The sequence below is a fragment of the Pecten maximus genome, chromosome 17, assembly GCF_902652985.1.
Source record: "Pecten maximus chromosome 17, xPecMax1.1, whole genome shotgun sequence".
In the NCBI taxonomy this organism is placed as follows: domain Eukaryota; kingdom Metazoa; phylum Mollusca; class Bivalvia; order Pectinida; family Pectinidae; genus Pecten; species Pecten maximus.
The window spans coordinates 23,690,332-23,711,126 of NC_047031.1; the positions used below are offsets into that span (position 1 = coordinate 23,690,332).

Consider the following 20,795-nt stretch of genomic DNA (forward strand, 5'->3'; position numbering starts at 1 on the left):
AGGGCCGCGGAAAGCTCACTAAAGGTGTGTTATTTCATCAGGACAATGCTCTTGTTCACAAGTCTGTCATTGCCATGGCTGCCATTCACGACTGTGGCTTTAAATTGATTAAGCGTCCGCCTTATTCATCTGATCTCGCTAAATCAGACTTTCATCTATTTCCAAACCTTAAAACGGTTATTTCAGGCACCCACTTCCAGTCCAATGATGACGTCATACATGCAGTGGATGACTTTCTGAACAGCCAGGAAAAGGAGTTCTATAAAAGTGGCATTGAGACCCTTAAACACCACTGGCAAAACTGTATAGATACTGTACGGAAGGGTATTATGTTGAAAAATGATACAATTTGTTCGGCAAAATTCAAATCCTTCAATATGAGGCTCACAACATATCAATCAGCCCTCGTACAATATGACTTTGCAAATTGAAAGTATCATTGTTTGGAGGCAGATTTACAATTAAACTCTAATTTGGGATAGATTAATTTCGCATATAACCAACTGTTATATATCATTATAAGGATATTCAGCCATGTTCTTTGTCTCAATCTTTACTTACAACTTACATGTACCTGGAAAGGAAAGCTTTACAACCACGCCAAATGATATGTGTGATTTCCTGTAAATTTTCAATTTATTGATAATTACATATGTGTGATTTCCTGTAAATTTTCAATTTATTGATAATTACATATGTGCTTTCCTTCATTACGGTGTTCGCATGTCGTAGATAATGCGATATTCCTTTTCATATTATCACGATTTCCCCGACTTTTGATGAACAACAACACAGTGTTTCGATGAAGACCGCGGGGTAGTATATTCCTTGACATCACGGTCTCGTGGACAAATTATATTTCCTTGTGCGAGTCAGAATTGTTCAATGCCAGTTGATATGATTTTTGGTCCAATTGTCTTATATTACTTATTTGCTGATTCCCATATCGAGATGTCAACATATCAACAAATACTATAAAGTCAATTTCGTACGTTTAATTATTCTTCCTAGAAATATAAACACAAATCAAAGCCACAGTGTTTAATTAATAAACAAACATAGTATGTGCAAAACAAACAATTGCCAGTTAACAACATTAAGTATTAAGATATATATAAGCTATATTGAGAGAAATATACGCCTATGTGTATCTTTGATTCAATACTTTAACTCTCCTCAGTCTGCAGCAGTGAAACGTCTGGCAGCATTGCCCGGAGATAAGTACATTCAACCTTGATCTCTTGTGTATTATCACCGAGAGAAGTAGACCCACGAAACCCCTCCCTGGGAGTTGACACAACCCCTCCCCCGGGAGAAGTTGACACAACTCCTCTCCCAGGATTCGTTGTTGAGTATTATCACCGAAAGAAGTAGACCCATGCAACCCCTCCCCGGGAGAAGTAGACACAATTCCTGCCACAAAATATGTTTGCGTGTATTACCCCTCCCCGGGAGAAGTAGACCCAACAATTTTCCGAGGATCTTTTATCGTGTGTCATCCCCGAGAGACATAGTCCCAACCCCTTTCCCTGGGTCTCTTGTTTATTATCCTCCGAGAAAAGACCCCACATCCCCTCCGACCTCAACTCCCTCCTCTCCCCAGTCTCCTGCCCCGGGATGTGATGTTCTTGTATTACCCCGAGAGAAGTAGGTACGGTATATGACCCATTCTGATATTGCTTTGTTTACTCCTAGGACTGTTGCTGAATTCAATTGTGATATGTTGATGGGTCACCTTTGTGATGCCCTTTTCGAAATAATGATTTACTTGGTTATGCGAACGTTCCAGAATGGTATATGTTTTGCCAGCATGTATTTTGATTGGGATATCTAATACAACATCTCCCATGTTTTGCGTATCAGGTCGCGGAAGTGCCCTCTGTTTGGTTGCCTCCACAAGACATTCATCTTCTTCAAATACTTTAAGATTAACATTGCCTTGTTCGGGACTTGAAAACAGCGACCCGAACCCAAATAGATATACATCGACAGAAGATTTGAAGGAAATGGCTTCATCAACTGGTGTTCGGTTCCAAAATATATCTGTAGTAACTGGTCCGTTGCGGTGAAATCTTTGCGGGATTACAAGCCGCCGTTTCGTATTTAATTTCTCCGGTATTGAGGGATTGTGATTTCTGTTGTGGTTGACAATGTCGATTACGTCTTCCGCCTTTAGTATCTTGTCGGAACAAATTCTGCCGAGAAGAAAATCCTCGTCAATATGGAGATAACGTACAGTATATAGCGTGTCACCGAGAACATCTCGCTTGTTTTCCGCCGATGCCTGAAATGAATAAAAACATTTTGATGACCTGAAATAAAACACTGTTCTAACCTTGTCTTAACAATTTAACGACCGTAGTGTAACGTCCCAAGCAATTTTAACAATGTAGTGACCATTTGCAACAAAGATGTATTTTATACATAATGTATGTATGACCATTTTGGAAACCGGTCTCTTGGAGATGAGCCAACACTATTTATTTTTCCCTAGCTAGGATGGGATGGCCATACTCGAGAAATTTCACGTTTTAAGTACAGGTAATGGCATAGGGTTGTTGTCAATGTGGTCAGTATTGATTACTATTGACGTCAATTGTCAACGAACCACTTGATAATGTACATGTACGATCCAGCAACGTGACCGCTGCCCGTAAAGTGATGCGAGTTTGTTACTAAACTTATTTTTGGTGAGAGTGACCCGACCTTCAACATCACAGTTTTTTATATGGTTTTAGTGTTTCCTTAATTTTTGTTTGCCAATTTACTGCTTTCCTCACAAGGTTCTTTGAGTGAGTAGACCTGTTCGTGCTAAAATAGCTCAGCTGGGAAATTCCCCAGGCATTGCGAACCTCTCCGTGCTATTAATAGCACGAACAGGTCGACACTCTTTGCCTCCAATCACGTAACGTGTTACTTTGGACAACAGCCAATCAGAATGCTGGAAACAAAAAAGTGTTTGGCATCACTTTGTTTACAATATGGCAGACGATATACCCCAACACGTTTCGCTACTAACGAAGAGGAACTACAAGATATTATGAAGAAAAAAAACTTGTTGAACACCCGGAAATATACGTTAGGTGCAACAAAACTATTCCGGTCATATTTAAGTGCCAAAAGTTAGTCTGCATGCCGACTTTGAAAAAAAAAAGTGAACACAGAGACTAGGAGACTTGGACTCGTGCACACCTCAACAAAATGCAATGATTGTAAAGTATTCTCTCTCCTCAATATTCTAAATTATTTCTCCTCAATACTCATTAAACTATTGAACTACATAATCTACTTTCGAACATTTCGTCTACGACCGTGTGATAATGAAACTTCTTACGTATAATTTAGAATTTACTTTTCGAACTTTTCGTTTGACTCTATATTATTGAATGTGCTTAGCTTAATTTCAGTCTGGATGTGTGTCCGGTGCAAATTAAACGTTTGCACTGATAACTCGAACCCGGGTAATAAACCTTCATGTAATTTACCTAGTTATGTGACTATTAGCCATTTAATTTTACTTCACGTGTAGCCAATAGGATCGTTACCAATTCTTACTAACTATTAACACGGTACATGTCTTCAGCAAAACATATAATTCATTACATAAAATTAAAAAAAAATTAACTCTTTCTTTATAATAAGGTGTAAGTATCAAAAAATCCGTATTAGTTTCCGTTTGCTGCTTCTCAGTGAAATAGTTATTTCGTCAATCACGTAATACATGTAGTCATGTGATCGCTGTTTTCGTAAGATCCTTTTTATCACATATGCTAATCACGACATTATGTAAAATGTAAAAATGCAGTCAATCATCGCTGCAACGATTGCTATACATTACAGCTTCCGAATGGTCACTAATAACTAGCTATCGAATGGTTAGATACTAATAATTAGCTTCCGAATGGTAAGATACTGATAACTAGCTTCCGAATGTTTAGACACTAATAATTAGCTTCCGAATGGTTGAACACTGATAACACTAGCTAGGTAAGTGATATAATACAGATATACCTCAATGTTTCTTCGAGAACATTCTTCCTCCGCCCATCTGATGACGGCTTCATACACACTTCTTTCAGTGACTTTGAGATCATCAGACTCGGTAATGCTTGTCACACAGTCTAGACTGAGGTCAGTAAAGGTCACAGACCGTAGAACGACAGTAGCGTTTTCGACAATGTATCGTAAGCACTCTTCCTGCAGGCTATCTGCCACGAAGATGTAGGCCTGTTCCAGGAATACACAGGCACTCTCCGCTGTTAAATTCTTCGACAGAAATTCCTCACAAAGAGAGACAAGGATGTCGACACAGTACTTTCTGGCCACGTTAAAGACTGGCACGACGTTTCTGTCCGTCAGGTCGATTTTGTCGGTGTAAAGATATCTGTAACACAATGTTATAAATAACCGAAGTAATAGCAATACTGTATGCCTGGTAATTGCCACCCCGTTAATTTTCGCCCTTTTAAGGTATCGCAAATTTAAGATTAAGGTTTGGATGCATCGTCATGGTCTCGAAAACGCTTACGTTTCGAATACAAGGGATTGTGGTAGCGACGATCCGGAGGGATATGATAAATGCATTGTCCAATCATAATGAACGAAGAAAGAGAAAATGTGAATGCGCTCATTCCGGGTAAATAGTACTTTTAAATATTGACCTGGTTAATAGCATTTTGGAGGTTGTGGTTCAAATATCATTCCTATTGTCCACTTTTTATATAGTGTAAAATAAGGAATGGTATACTACTAATAATAATAGCAATAGCAATAGTTATAGGTAATCAAACCAGAACACATCGGTATACTATTAATAGTTTAACAATTGTACAAGAAGACCAGGTAGAATATACATAATTCAACCAAAAAAACGGAATTTTCAGGTTACCGCGTCGATGACAAAACAAACACACGGTATATTCAATGTTCCCTTTAGAATAAATATCATAAATTTATATTTTCCATAAGAAAGCATTGCAGCATTTGGAAATCCTAGTTAAGACACATTCCTTTAACGTTTTTATGCTTTCCTAAGGAAAATTTTAAATGAAGTATTTTGAAACTGGTGCCAGGTCCTACATTATGTACTTTTAGTGGGTGGCTTTAGCAAAACTTCAGATGAAAACGAATGAAATCTGTATACAGCTGTACACATTTTGGTTTTTGATATTTTTTTGGAAGGTTAATTTTAGGTTTTCAGCTTCACCCACTACTAGTAAACTATTTTATTCCGAATAACGTATATGCAGATATCCTTCGTGTAACATCAGTCACAAAACACGTTCCCGTAGACATCCTATATGACGCCCTCAAATATCCTTTAAGCACAAATTTAGCTCCATTATCAACCCGACCTAGTCTGTCACAGCGGTATTGTGACATTCTATTCATCTATCACGCAAATTGTATCCAAATCGACTATATTCTATGGTTATACATACTCTCTGATCTAGTATATATACACATTTAAAAACGATGTTGATACCTCCGGGTTTTTTTGTTGTTTTTTTACAACTTATAGACTTATATAGGTAATATTGTTGTGTCTTGCATTTCTCAGAAGACCTTCATTTTTTTGTTGTTGTTGTTTGTTGTTGTTGTTGTTGTTGTTGTTTTCTACAACTAATGGACTTATATAGGTAATACTTTCGTGTCGTGCGTTTCTCAAAATCCGAAACAACGTCCCTACAGTTCTTATAATACATGTGTAACGTCATGACTCGTGAAGTTGCTTTGATTTTTTCGTCGTTTCCTGTACGACTAAACTATATCAACTTTATAAAGCTCTCTAGACCTATTGATATCAAAGGTAACTAGCAGCCATATTTTATTTGCTTTACCTAGAAAACCTGAAGCTGTATTCCTACACTGACCGAATCACTGTTAATGGTAGTATAAAGACTTACAGTATATACTAAAATATTGTTTACTAATTTCAGCTTAAGGGCCTTAATTCCGTAATAGTGGACGTAAAGCCCGTCAAATAAAATAGCCAAATAATATGGTTTACTAACGACATTTTATATTCAAATGTGACAAAGACTGTAAATATAAGATGATGCATTAAATAAAGACATGAATTCGTACCTTAAAAACAGCTTAAATGTGTCTGCAGATATGTCCGGTATAGTTATCTCCCCCTTATCGGCCATCGGACCTTCCAACATGGCGTAGAATACCGGACTTCTGCTCAGGAGGACCAGTTTGTGGGCGGAAATTCTGTTTCTTTCCTCTCCTATTATAAAAGTGACGTCACTGGCTATACCGGAAGTCAGTAAATGGTCAAAGCTTTCGGACAGTGTTTTCCCAACTTGCCAGTCTGATGGAGGTGAAGCAGCCGCCATTTTTTCTGTATAATAAATATAATTTTTCATTAATGAACTATAGTCAAAATGGTAAGATACGGAATTATCTGTCAATAAAATATCAAACAAAAACTCGGCAAATGTTGAATAAAATCAGCTGATATTTAAATCCAATATTGAAAAAGTGGGTCAATAGTAAGTCACGTGTAACAAAATGAGGGTCATTATGCCATCATTGCATAGCTCAATTATTACTTAATTGTAATTTCATAAGTTCATTACTACTTAATTAATTTGTTATTAGAACTTTTGATAAATGTTCATCTAACTATGAATTTGTATATATGGTGAATTATATACCTGTAAGTTAAATATAGCACTCTGGAGTGACCGGTGTGTAGTGCTTGGAGGGATATGATAGTTCTTGGGAGAATTTTAATAAGTGTTATCTCTGTCACCACCTATAGTGATATATGTCCAATCAAACGGCCTAAAAGTCACGACAGTCCTTTGAAGAATTTTAACAAAGATGGGCCCAGTTCTAGTATCTGTTTAATTAAAGCGGGAGATGACGTGGTAAGATTGACCCGGCGACAGCTGGACAACGTGGCCAGGTACGACCAAATATGGTCATTCCTGTGTAGAAGGTGATAGATGAAGTAGTCTGTTACCCCAGTGAAAGCTGTCCGGTAGAATCCAAATATGGTAATAGTTTGGGGCATGTATAGCTTTTAAAATACTGGAGCTCGCCGGGTATAGTAAGTAGGTTCCTGGACGAGCAAGCCGACAACATCTTGTTCGTGTCCACTACTCCAAACCACTTCCCATTACGGGTCATTCTAGTGAGTGCGGGTTTTTTGGCTAAGACTTCTATGTTGTGAAAACTTATATATTGGAGACCAAATTAAAGTAATCGAATTGGAACCTGTGGTTGAACTATTTAATTAAAAAGAAGCTTGTAACGTTGACTGTGTTACACACGTACCTGTTTAAGAAATAAGAAAACAAGATGGAGGATAAGCAAGAAACCGTGATAGATAATGCTTCATGAGTGTGAGAGTTAAAGCCAGATGTTATTTAGGTTGTAACCATTTATTGCGATTAAAATCATAAACCATTTTAGTAAAGCCAGGCGATCGACACGGAGGCGCGGCCCTGTTACGTTCATGAAGTCATTCGATTATAATGATTGACGACTTCGCGGAGAAAAAAGCAAAACGGCAATCACCAGGATATGGAAATAAGGCATTATATAGCCTAGTTAGATACTACAGATTTGACCTGGAGATAACCAAAAGACCTTCATCTCAACACACCAGCAAGACAGAGTCCTGCTACACGTGGCATTATTATATTGTGTAAGATTATCAATCATATGATCATTAATAAGCTTATATCAGTAGGTTGATAGTGAAAACTCTTATAATTTCATGATGTCACCATTCAGTAGCAAGACAGCATCATTAATTTTCACGTCGACATTCATTACAAAGACATCAACATTAATTTTTGCGTCAACATTCATTGTAACATCATCAATAATTTTCATGTCATCATTCATTATAACGACATCATCATTAAATTTGCACACCGTCAGCATTTACAATCAGGGCAACATAATTTATTTCCACGTCAACATTCATTATTATCCTGACATCATCATTACTTTTCATAACATCAACATTCATTATCACAACAGCATTAATTTTCACGACACCACTATTAGTTTTCAAAATTCCGGCATTCTCTACCAGGACACCATCAGTAGTTTTCATGATGTATACGTCGATTATCTTGATGAAAACTTTAGTTTTTAATTACCTTAATTAAAATTTTACGACGCCATCAATTATTATTTACATCGCGTCAACAACGTTCATTTTCACGACATAATCACAAAATATTTTCACTTCAGCAACATTCATTATCATGACAACATCATTATCTTCTTTCACTACAACATACATTATATCTTTTGTTTTCTGCTGTTTATAATGTTAATTACTCATATAATAGTAAAAGCAGTACATACATTTTATTGTATATTAAAACGTAAGAAAAATCATCAGAAGAAAATTAAAATAACTGAAAGTAAATAACACAAATATTAATTATAAAACTTAACTTTATTTCATTTTTATTTATTACCGTGTATATCGTTATAATTATGTAATTTAATTTGGTGTGGTGTTTTATGTTATCAATGACCGTGAAGAAGGAATGAAGCTATGGAGACATGAACTTTTCTATGTAGTTAAGTACTACTAGTAGTATTGTATGTACAACTCAGCTAACGCCCCCTTAAGGTGCCCCATATTTTTTAAAATCATGAATGTACACAGTAGCGAGGTTATCACTCTCTCACGTTTCATATTACATCTCTACAAAATATGGTAGTGGTTACCTTTAAATAATCAGATCCAATCATTTAACGATACTTTGTCCACTTAATGAAGTAAAGCTGTCAGTACAAAAATACACAAATATTTGTTTTCATGAAGATGTAGGACGACCTAATTACTGACCTGATGAATACATTCCATTTAAAAATAGCATCCAAACACAGATTACGGAGTCCTGTCATATCGTGATCACATGGTTGTTTAAACAATGGAAGTAAGATAAAATCATACTTACTTTATACCTATCTTTGCTCTACGTTCTTCGTATCTGCAGCAGTATGAGTCAGTCTATACGATATCATCTAACTGGGGTTTCCCTCAGACTGGCCTTGAACTATCAATAGAGAGGCCCTCGAAAGGTATAAACAGGATGGTACAGAATACATTTAAATGTGTTTATATTAGCATAAAACTTCAAAGTACCCCATTACATCAGATAGAAATATGTCAAGTCAGCACTTACAGTATTAATAGTTATATTACTTTAAATCAATATAGAAAAGGCATTACAGAGTGAGATCATATATAGCTCTATCAATCGGGTACTACTCCTATTAAACGTTACAATTTCTCTATACCGTAAGGGGGATTGTTGAAGCTTACAGATGATACCTCACCACAATAACGTATTATATTGTCGTTTTTACGATATTGACCTTAATGAATTTTTATTTATCTTAAGGTTGGAAATAAACTTACCAAATCCTGGTTTTTCTGAAATGTTTACAATGTTCAAATTCATTACAAATATTTCAATTGTACAACACACTATATAGAATTAGTAAAGTGGGTTTAACACTTCAAGACTTTTTCCTTTTTGTTAACCTCAAAAATACGGAAATGTTTTACATAAAATAATTATTTCATAGCGTCTATCTGTATCTGCAAACTCAAAATTTACAATGGAGTTACCTAATGACCTATCTCGGCTAGCCACATCTTCTGATTAGTGTAACGTAACCAGAAGCCGTGGATAGCGAATGTGCTAGTGACGATATATGCCGGTTTGAATATGAATTGCATTGGTTTGTTGTTTACTTATATTTCAATATTAAAAAGCATATAGAATTAGTTGTATTCATTAATTAAATTTCACTCAAATTGACCTTAAGATGACTTTACTTGTTTACAATTTTGTTGAAATTCACCATTATTGAGCAATATTATGTGACAAATAATTACCAAATATTATGTGTACAAGAACCCAAAGTGGATGCATAACTTCCGTTAAAAATGTGCACCAAAATTTAAACAATTTGTGTACGTACTTGTTATACAATATTGGGCGACGAATCTGGGCTCTTAAATTTGCAGTCAATTATAACCTCAATAATATAAGATCATTTCAAAGTATGCAACATAGGGGGCACGAAATGAATATCATGCTCTTTTATTATTCCTATGAACAAACACTTTTGAGTAAGCCATAGAATGATGATTGGTTTTAACAGTTTGGTTGTTTGTTGTTTAACGTGCTATCAGCAGCTAAAGTCATTTATGGACGGCCTCTCATGTGCACGAGATGCATGGATTGAATAGTCCATCATCTGACGATGGTAGGCTATAAATGGTTCCAGGACAAAATTCAGTCGTTCCTGTAGCAGGTCCGCTGAAACCTAAAGACAATTACAGATTTAACTACAACTGTTCACATATTTTAGGACTAATTATTATACTAATTAAGGGTCTATAGTATTAATGTTTAAGAGGTGACGGAGGAAGAAGAAATGGATTACTGTATAGCTACAGGACTGTAGAAATCCCAGAATCTGGATTCGAACGTGCCTTCGTCCTGTAATTCAATCAATTTGATTTCACCAATCTGAATATCGGACTATCTGTCTTTTGACCACATCCACATTATGCGAATAGTTGCATATGCGTCTGCCGTCTTCTTAGTAAAGTATTTATAGAAGAAACATTAGCCCCTACACAGGCGAAATTCCTTTACGTGACATTCACGTGTTTTTTTTCACATTAAATTCACATGCAATTTTTGTGAAACTCACATGAAATTAACATATTTTTTTTCAATTGAAATTCTCGTAGATTTTTTCAAGTGAAATTCACTTGATTTTTTATGTAAATTTTAAACGAATTCCACCTGAAATTTTTTACATGAAATTCAATTGTAAATGTTCCTGTGTAATTCACGTGAATCTCATGTAAAGGGATTTTGTCTGTGTAATCCAACTATATATAGTTGAAGTAATTACCAGAGGAGACGGCTGTGCTAGCTGTAAATAAACATGATCGCTGACCTTTAACTACTCCCAAATTCCGATAGCCATTTATTAAATGGACTATTTATATACCAGAGGCATCTTACTCGTCAATAGTCCCATTCACCACAACAGTTTGTCCTTCGTGTAATTATATGTACCAATTCCCATCATTAACCCTACATCAGCGTTACATTACGATACAATTTATTATACATTATAATTAGATATTACTGTAACACAAATGCAAAGAAAGAGAAATTCACCTGGAAAAATGCAATTTTAGAAAGAAAAACTTTCGACATACATGTATTTAACGTTAACATATTTAAATTCCTCGCTTTTTCCCTAGATATACATGTACATATTTCGAAATTTCTCATAGTTTATAGCATCACTAACGATTATAAGACGGATAAAACAATACTATTACATCCCTCGCATCACTGTAGAATCCTAGAAAGACAAAACATATGCACGATGTCCCTTGCACCACTGTCGAGTCCTAGAAGGACAAAACAGCTTTATGATGTTGCTGACGTCATTAACCTGTCCTAAAAGAAAGAAACAGCTGTAGGACGCCCCTAACATCAATGACGAGTCCGAGAAGAATACAACAGATGTACATGTATGATTGCGTCCCTTGTATTACTACCGAGTCGTAATAGGACGAAACAGATGTATGATGTTGTTTTCAATAATAATTAATTCTGGCACTATGATGGCTACCTCTAACTCGGTATATTTTTATCCATGTATACAATCACCGAAGGAACAATAACGAAAACATGCCAATTTGAATTACTATCCCTTTATTATTTCAATTATAAATGTTTGTTGATTCCCTCCACCATAATGATATGTCTTCAAATAATATATGCTAAATAAAGTATACAGGAACGTTATATAGTTACAAATAGTAAACTTGTGTTTGTCATTATTCCCACAAATAAAACTTGATTACAAATACTGTAGTATAAAATACCAAATCATGAAAAACCCTAAAAGCAGACTGTTGAATTAGTGTATTGCCCTAACAGCTGGTTTTATGAGCTTTGTAAAACAAATATTTTGAACAGGGTTGTAACCAGAAGTTAATAGAAATGATTACATAACCTCTCTCCTGTCCCTAGTCACTAAAGTATATACGAGGGCTGATTGATAATTCGCGTGTCTCGAATCAAAGGATTTGAAATTTGCCGGACATATTGTATTATTTATCAACATAATCCCTTTCAGTATCTATACACATTTAAGTGTTGTTTAAGGAGGACGTCAATACAACTTTTATAGAACTCCTTCTCTCGGCTGTTCAGAACGTCATCCAATGCATGGTAGGGTTAGGGTAAGGGCAGCTGAAATAGCTGTATTTGGTTTTGGAAATAGGTAAAAGTCTGATGGAGCGAGATCAGCCACAATCGTGAATAGTAGCCATGGCAATGACAGAATCTTTCACCCTAACGCTGTTTTTTTTTTTTTTTTTGCAAAAGCCGCATGGTTTGTTTACTTTAGAGTGCTACCTCGTTGATATTAACTAACCATATGCGACCAGTCCTTTGGTACCTGGCCTTATATAGTCAGAGAATAGTAGGACGTATCAATCAACCCTCATATTACCCCCGTAAGAAGAAGATCCCCTCTCCCGGGATCCATTCTTGTCGTGAATTACCCCGACAGAAGTAGGTAGGGTATATGGCCCTTTCGGATATCACTTTGATTACTCCTAGGACTGTTACTGAACGCAATAGTGATATACTGATGGGTAATCTTAGCGATACAATTTTCTAAATGTTTTTTAAGGTAGTCGTTCGAATGTTCCAGAATGGTATATGTTTTGCCAGCATGTATTTTGATTGGAGTATCTAATACAACATCGCCTATGTCTGGCGTTTCAGGTCGAGGCTGTTCCCTCTCTTTGGTTGCTTCCACAAGACATTCATCCTCTTCAAATACTTTAAGATTAACACTGCCTTGTTTGCCTGAAAACAGAGATCCAAATCCGAAGAGATATACATCGACAGAAGATTTGAAGGAAATGGCTTCATCAACTGTACCTCCATACCCAAATATATCACTAGCTATCCATCCTTTCCGGTCGAATATCTGTGGGATGACAAGTCGTCGTTTCGTATTTAGTTTCCCCGGTAACGAGGGATTATCATTTCTGCTGTGGTTCACTAGATCAATTATATCTTCTGCCCTTAGTATCTTGTCGGAACAGATTCTGCCGAGGAGGTATTCTTCCTCAATATGGAGATAACGTACAGTGTATAGCGTGTCACCGAGAACATCTCTCTTGTTTTCCGCCGATGCCTGAAATGAATAAAAGATGTTTTTGTAACGCTGGTAAATACTAGCCGCAATATAGCGCTCGGCTAAAGAGATGTTTTATAACGCTGCTAAATACTAGCCGCAATATAGCGCTCAGCTAAAAAGATGTTTTATAACGCCGGTAAATACTAGCCGCAATACAGCGCTCGGCTAAAGAGATGTTTTATAACGCCGGTAAATACTAGCCGCAATGTAGCGCTCGGCTAAAGAGATGTTTTATAACGCCGGTAAATACTAGCCGTAATATAGCGTTCCAAAGAGATGTTTTCTCTTTAGCTCGATCGCTTGAACGTAAGACTAGTAAGCCAGAGGTCCCGAGTGCGATCCATAGTATAGGCGGTGATTTGTTAATTATGTGCTCTGTTACATTGGCGCCCATGTAGGTACCCGCCAAAATACTCAGGAGTGCTCCACAAGCATCGCTGTTACTCCATGAAATGTCCGAGGATGAGTCCTTTCCTGGAGGGGGGGGGGGGGGGGGGGGGGCTATGGTAAGTACTGGCCGCAAAATACCGTTCGGCTAGAGATATATTCTGTTTAACTCGATCGACTGGGCGTAAGACTAGTAAGACAAAGGTCCGGAGCGAAACGATGGCGTTGTAAGTCCTGAGTGACGAGAAATCATGCAATAACTGACTCACTGAATACTTCTCACCTCCACAAAGAGAAAAAAATGAGTGAGAAAAACTCACCTTGTCAGTCCCCATACCCCAACTCTTCAATGTTTCTTTATTTGCCTATACGAGTATTTCTCAGTACCAGAGGATCTCGACCCCATACTATCAACAGTCTGTCATTATTCATCAAAATGGCCACGGGGATACTTTCATATTGAGTGAATTCATGGCTTTAGTTAATTTCAATATTAAATATTACAAGTGGTTTGGAGAAAATGCTACTATACGGTATGATACTTTTAGATTACTATCCATATACAGTGCCAGGGAAGGTAAAACATGTCTGTTGAACACTTTTATACAGAAGGAATGATCAAACCGTAAGGAATTCTAGTAATGTACACGTGTCTCTCAAGCGATAGTTTGTTTGAATGTGTAATTTTGTACACTGTATAAGGAAACGGCTCGAGGAAATTTTAACATTTCCGGGAAATGTTGTTTTTTTTTAAATCAGGAAATTATGGTTTTAAACTTTAAGTTGTTATTTTAGATATTAACTTTTAATGTCTCATTGAAATAAATCCTCCATCTGTATGGAATTAATCAGTACATATAACATGGAAACTATGGTTTATCTATTATCATTTCTAATTCTATCTTTGTTTTGTTTATTTTGGTTCATGCTTTTTTGTAGCTTTATTGGCTATCTATTAATTATCATTTCAAAATACACCTGGCCAGATCTTTAGCTTCCCCATTGTCGTTTATTAGCAGTGTTTTCATTGGTCAAATGAGAAAAAGCGATATCTTACACTTTTGATAACATATCACCTTTTCTAGAACTTTTCAGTTATGAAAAATCAATCTTTTATAGAATTAATAATGATCGATATTTCACTAGTTAAATATAAAGTAAATAAATGATATCTAACAGTTTTCTTCAGTTATACCAAATACATTCACGAATATGACTAATATTTTGATATTTTTCACGAGTGTGCATGTATTTATTCGTATTACTGAAGATACTGTTAGATTATAAGACTCTTTCATATGTGTATATGTAGGATAGGGACATTCCACCCGAGGGGTCACAAAATGTGGTGAAACCCGAGGCTTGCCGAGGGTTTTACCACATTTTGTGATCCCGAGGGTGGAATATCCCTATCCTACATACACACATAATGAAAGAGTCTTTTTCTCTCATATCATTACCGAATTTCTGGCGAAAGTGTCCCTCAGCCATCCATTTTCTTCAATTTTTTAATTTCTTTATTTGACGTTTTTACTAAATATACTTATGATATTCTGAAAGATCATACCCGGTTTTTGGCAAACAATGTTTGCACACAAATTTCATTCATTTTGTGGTTAAGTGATGAACGAATGAACAATTCGCCGATAAAAATTACCGTAACTTGACCGACTTTTACGTGGCCGTGATCAAATTGTCAACATCCGAGAAAAAGAAGTTCTATCAACAATACTGAAAGCCAACGCTGAAATGAGTTTCCCAACTTCACATATAATTTGATTTGCACCTCGACATATTTAATCATTTCACAGAACACACTGTACTTTTAAATGTCAAGTCAAATTTTTTTTTTATAAAATACTACGTCACTGCATGACGTCACGACTGTCATTGGAATTCCATTCATAGTTCAATGAGAGTGATGTCGATCTCGATCGCCATGACGCGGCGATGTTTCGTGGCTGGTAATTTTAAATTCACTGTGATTTTGGCAACTTCGTGTGTGAACCAGCGAACAGTGACTCTATACGAGTATTCGATCTTTTCTGTGACATAGGATTATATGTGTTTAACCGGTTGTCTTGATGGAATGACGAAGGTAGGTCAGTCGATAGGCTAACGATGATCATATTGAAAGGCTAGGATGGCAGTTAGTTTTCATGGTTACTCTACACAAATATAGACTCTGAGTTACAATTGAAATAAATATTTTTTATAGGAACATCGAGGGGTGTCATTTTTACCGAATGTTCGTTCATTTAAGAGCCAATTCCCAACTTCCAAATACACAGGTTACTGAGTAGGCCTAACAGTTACTGACAGTACCGTAGAGTAAACAAATTCCAGGGCCCCCTGCTGACGCAAACGGAACCATTTCATAGGTTGTGACGTTTGACATTTTCTTTTTTATATTTTTTTTATGTATGGCTTTTATTTTACTTCCTGTCATTGCCAGGTGATTGTGTGTGTTTACATGTTTTTAATGACAAATGACAAATCTGTCGGGTAGGCAAGTCTGTATTGTAGTACTGTAACTGTTACAACAGGCCTGTAGGCGTAGTCTAACTGTTTGTTACAGTAACGGAGTTATATGTTCGCTCAGATGAAATGTCTAATCGTTTAACCGTGTAGCCCTATTGATTTACTGCTGATATGATATATATTTATCTAAGAATGTATGTATTTTTATAGTTAAGTCCAACGTTTCAAAACCGACACCGACGATAAGGACTGTCGGATGTGAACACAAGCAGACGACGTTGTGAGAGTTGTCCCCCTTGAACGCAGATTAATCCGCGCGCGTGAAATGCTATGTAAGATAGATTTATCTTACATAGCTATCTTACATGGGCAAACTCTATCCAACATGGCGAGATATGAGAGAAATACTGTTTATTACATTTTATAGTAAAATGTACTGAGGCAGCACAATCTCTCCCAGAATCCATTGCGGCACCCTGCCAATGGCTTACAAATGTACGCCAAATCGTGACATTATGCATTCTATCTTGCATTGACATTATTTAACAGGAGAGCTATATATAAATCTTATTTCCCACGTTGTCATTTGTAAGCAGTGTTCGGATTGGTCAAATCAGAAAAAGTGATATTTTTACTATATGATATCAGAAAAAGTGATATTTCACTGCTAAAAAATATCCCTCTTATAGAATGAGTATTTTTTATATTTAACTGGTCGGTAAAGAATGTAATAAAAAGCATTACCTCAATATTCTGTCGAGAACATTCGGCCTCAGCCCACCTGATGACGGCCTCATACACGCTCTTTTCAGTGATTTTGAGATCGTCCGACTCGGTGACCCTAGTTATACAGTCCAGACAGAGGTCAGTAAAGGTCAACATCTGAAGAATTGCAGTAGCGTTTTCCACTATGAATTGCACGCACACGTCTTGCAGGCTATTTGCCATGACAACGTGCGCCTGTTCCAGAAATGCACATGCTTTATCCGCTGTTAAAGTCTTCGACAGAAATGTCTCACAGAGAGAGACAAGGATGTTGACACAGTACTTTCTGGCCGCATTAAATACGGGTACAACAGTACTGTCTGTCAGGTCGATTTTGTCTGTGTAGAGGTACCTGTTACACAATGTTAGAAATAATAGGAATACTATTGACGTGACCCAACTAACATCAGTATGATACAGTATTATTAAGATAAGACCAAGCGTTCCGAAAGGCATGGCGCATTTTCAATTATCAATTAAACCTTAATTTCAGTCTTAGTCAAAAACTAAATTATTTCAAACCATCGATGATTTAGTGCGCAGTTCTTCCGTTTTGTTAAAACATATTTAGCGTGGTATGGCTGAGTGATATAAGCTTTGGGTATTTCTGGCTGTTAATATTTGGTCAAAAGTTATTGGGTTTTTTTTGTTTTTTTTTTTTTTGTTTTGTGGTTTTTTGGTTTTTTTTATGTTTTAAGAGGGTTGGGGGTTAAGATTCCAGTCATAGGAAAGCAATATAATATTATGTTGTACCTTAAAACTAGTAATGAATCTGATTTTTACCTTAAAAGCAACTGGAACGTCTGTGTAGATATGTCCGGGATAGTTATCTCCCCTTTCTCGGCCATTGGACCCTCCAGCATGGCGAAGAATACAGGACTTCTGCTTATGAGGACCAGTTTGTGGGCGGATACCCTGTTCTTTTCCTCACCGACTATAAATGTGACGTCACTGCCTATACCGGAAGTCAGTAAGTGGTCAAAACTTTCGGACAGCGTTTTTCCGACTTGCCAGTCTGACGGAGGTGAAAGATCTGGAGTCGTCATTTTTTTTCTGTACAACAACAAAACGTGAAGAAAAAAATAAATATTAAATAACACTTCAGGTATTTATTCATGCTTAAAAAATAAAAGATTAAAAACTCAGGTTCTGGGTTAAAAGTTCCAAACAGTTTACTGTAAATCACTTGTATTTCACGAGTACTTTATTTCGCGATTTTTTTACTTCAAACATTTTCGCGCAAATACATGATTTTGCGATCGCTTAGCTATTAGAGTCAATGACTCCTCAAGACCCTATATTGGTAACTGAGTGTTTGGCCTCCACGTAAAGGTGTTATTTCCTACACGTTATCGCGGTGGATACGAATTCGCGATTGACTTTTCTCGGGTATAAACGCAAGAATAAATCCCACGCTAAAACACCAGGTATGACTTCGCGGATACACAGATAGCCCGATGATACTAGTCGAGTTGTCCTCACTCTATATGCAGTTAAAACAAAACTTCGAAATGCCTTAGTCTAGCACTTTCGGATTCAGTGTCCGAATGTTCAGCAATGATGAGGGAGAGTATACTGATATGGGTAGCTAAGATGGCCGGTCTCGCTGTTTACTGACACTGAGGTCTGTTTACCATTCCCCAAAACTACCTCTTTCTATGTCCAAATTCTATCGGACCTAGTCTTGGCCATGCCCGAATTGTCAATATCATTGTAGATATAAGATAATCATGTTGTCTAATTCTATTTATCGAGATAATTATACGTGTCGGACTTGTCTCTGGTGCGCTAGCATTTTCCAAGGCAGGCCATCGTTCGAGAGATAGCTAAATTTATCAAGAGTACAGGCTTATATGATTATTACATAGCCGTGTTGTCCAGTGCGGTCCGGTGCCGTCCAGTGTTGTCCAGTGAAGTCCAGTGTAGTCCGGTGCCGTCCAGTGTTGTCCATTGTTAAGGAATAACGGTCTGAATTGATAGTTTACACCCAACCCACCAGATATTAAGAGCTGCTAAAACTAACCCTTCAAGCAGGCAGCCAATGTGCCAATTAAAGGCATATATTGTAAACATATGTAAAAAAAGAAATTTCACTCTCACTAAAATTAACTCGGAACCATGTGTTCTGCACTTTTGGTAACCGATGAAATTTTACCATGTTTAAATATCTGACCCAGGTACTCGCCTCGTCTGTCAATACATATGTTGTCTGACCTTCCATGCCACTGTCACCTCACATTGTCCGACATATCGGGTACTTAATTCTGGGCGCTAATCAAATACATAGTATCTAAATGGGACATATACATTTCTAAGCCTTTTAGATATAGCCATCTACCTTGTTTATACCTACATGTACATACCAACACTTTGTCAGACCACAGGACACGCCTGTCTGCCAATACACACATTAGATTTTATAGCCTGTGGTCAGACTGGCCTTACCGGCCCAATATACAGATGGCGGTAAATGGACAAAAAAGCGCATTATCTCCCAATTTTGGACAAAAAACGCCTTATATTCCCATCCAAGAGAATTATATTTACGGATATGTAGATAAATGTGTATAAAGAAATAACTTTTATGTAACTTGAAGCTGAAAGCTGAAATATACCGCTCGGCTGGGGAAACAAAATTCTCTTTACCTCGATCGGTTGTAAGCAGGAGGTTTTGAGTTCGATCCCCAGCGAATGCAGTGATTTAAAAAGAAAAAAAAACAATTGTGTTACATATATTTTTTGTCTTTTTAAAAACTTTGTGTCAAGTTCAACTTAATAAATTTCAATCGGATATATTTTCTGAAATGATATATCATTGAACAACTCACTGCTTTATGTGTATTCCTTGAAAATCGCGTGGTACGAAATTCATGTATGCTGTTAAACGGATATAGTAGAAGGAAACAGAGAGACCCAGGGGAATGAAACTTTGCACGGGATGTGATGAACATTTTGTACAAGTAGAAAAAATGTGTGTCGGGAAAATTGGAACCAACAATGACCCTGCAGTCATTTAACTTTATGTGTTCATTTATATATTACATATATAAACCAACAATATCTGTAATACGGTACCATACAACCGGTCTTTGTTTTTGTTTATGGATATTAATCTTCATCAAACTAAATGACATACTATGGTTTAAATGCTCATTCAATTCCCTTCATTTGCTCAGTAACGTCAACAATTCAAAAGTATGTAATAAACATATAGAAATAGAACGAGAACCAACCAAGCTCGATCTGAGTTACATGTACATACCCAGATAGTACACGGAAAAGCACGGATTTGTTTATCAAAGGTCAAGAAGTTTTACTCCCAATTCAAAAATGCTTTTCATGTTTAACTTTTATTTCATTTTGAGTAATCTGACTCACCTAGACTTTGCCCATTCCTTTACTTTTCCTTCGCTGCAGCAACAGGTACAATCGTCAAAACAGAACAGTTTGCGCATGCGTGTATGACATCTTTTGCGACTAATTTACATACAAAACGCATAAGATATCCCCACAGTGTTAGTTACCCGGTTTTCTTTGGAATTATGAACTACTACGGTATTGTCCCTTACATTATACCATTGTGTTACGCAAACATCGACACGTTTTCGTGTGACCGTAAAGTACTTACCGTTTTCATTTCCTTAGGTCTTTGTCCCTTTTAGCTTCACGTCCTTCAAGTGTACATGTTGCCATAGCACTCATACTCCTGCCCATGCGACCTTTCTTTAACTCTCGATCTTTACCTCCCAGAACCTAGGCTGACTATCAAATCCCCTAAAACCCCGTGTGAACATAGAGAAACATATGTCTTATTGTTGCTAAATTTTCAATTCTTGGATCAATTAAAGCCATCATATATTATTATTGTTTCCTACACGAACTCCCAGAGCCAATAATATAACACACAATTTCAATAT

The 20,795-nt window shown here is 36.7% G+C and overlaps 1 protein-coding gene across 3 annotated transcripts; it reads right to left on the reverse strand.

Moving 5' to 3' along the window:
• Positions 1–980: 980 nt before the first annotated feature.
• On the reverse strand, positions 981–17,952 carry LOC117315506 (BTB/POZ domain-containing protein 2-like). Of its 3 annotated transcripts, XM_033869722.1 has the most exons (7): positions 17,662–17,948; positions 16,858–17,230; positions 9,407–9,421; positions 8,943–9,041; positions 6,088–6,349; positions 4,012–4,384; positions 981–2,284 (listed from the first exon to the last, which is right to left on the reverse strand). In XM_033869722.1, the coding sequence occupies exons 5-7, from the start codon at positions 6,342–6,344 to the stop codon at positions 1,634–1,636; spliced, it is 1,281 nt and encodes a 426-aa protein (XP_033725613.1). In that variant the 5' UTR covers positions 6,345–6,349; positions 8,943–9,041; positions 9,407–9,421; positions 16,858–17,230; positions 17,662–17,948; the 3' UTR covers positions 981–1,633. The 3 variants fall into 3 exon arrangements, with proteins under 3 accessions (XP_033725613.1, XP_033725614.1, XP_033725612.1); XM_033869723.1 differs by having other exon boundaries at positions 8,944–9,421; XM_033869721.1 differs by lacking the exons at positions 981–2,284; positions 4,012–4,384; positions 6,088–6,349; positions 8,943–9,041; positions 9,407–9,421 and adding an exon at positions 12,396–13,242 and having other exon boundaries at positions 17,662–17,952.
• Between the last annotated feature and the right edge of the window lie 2,843 nt (positions 17,953–20,795).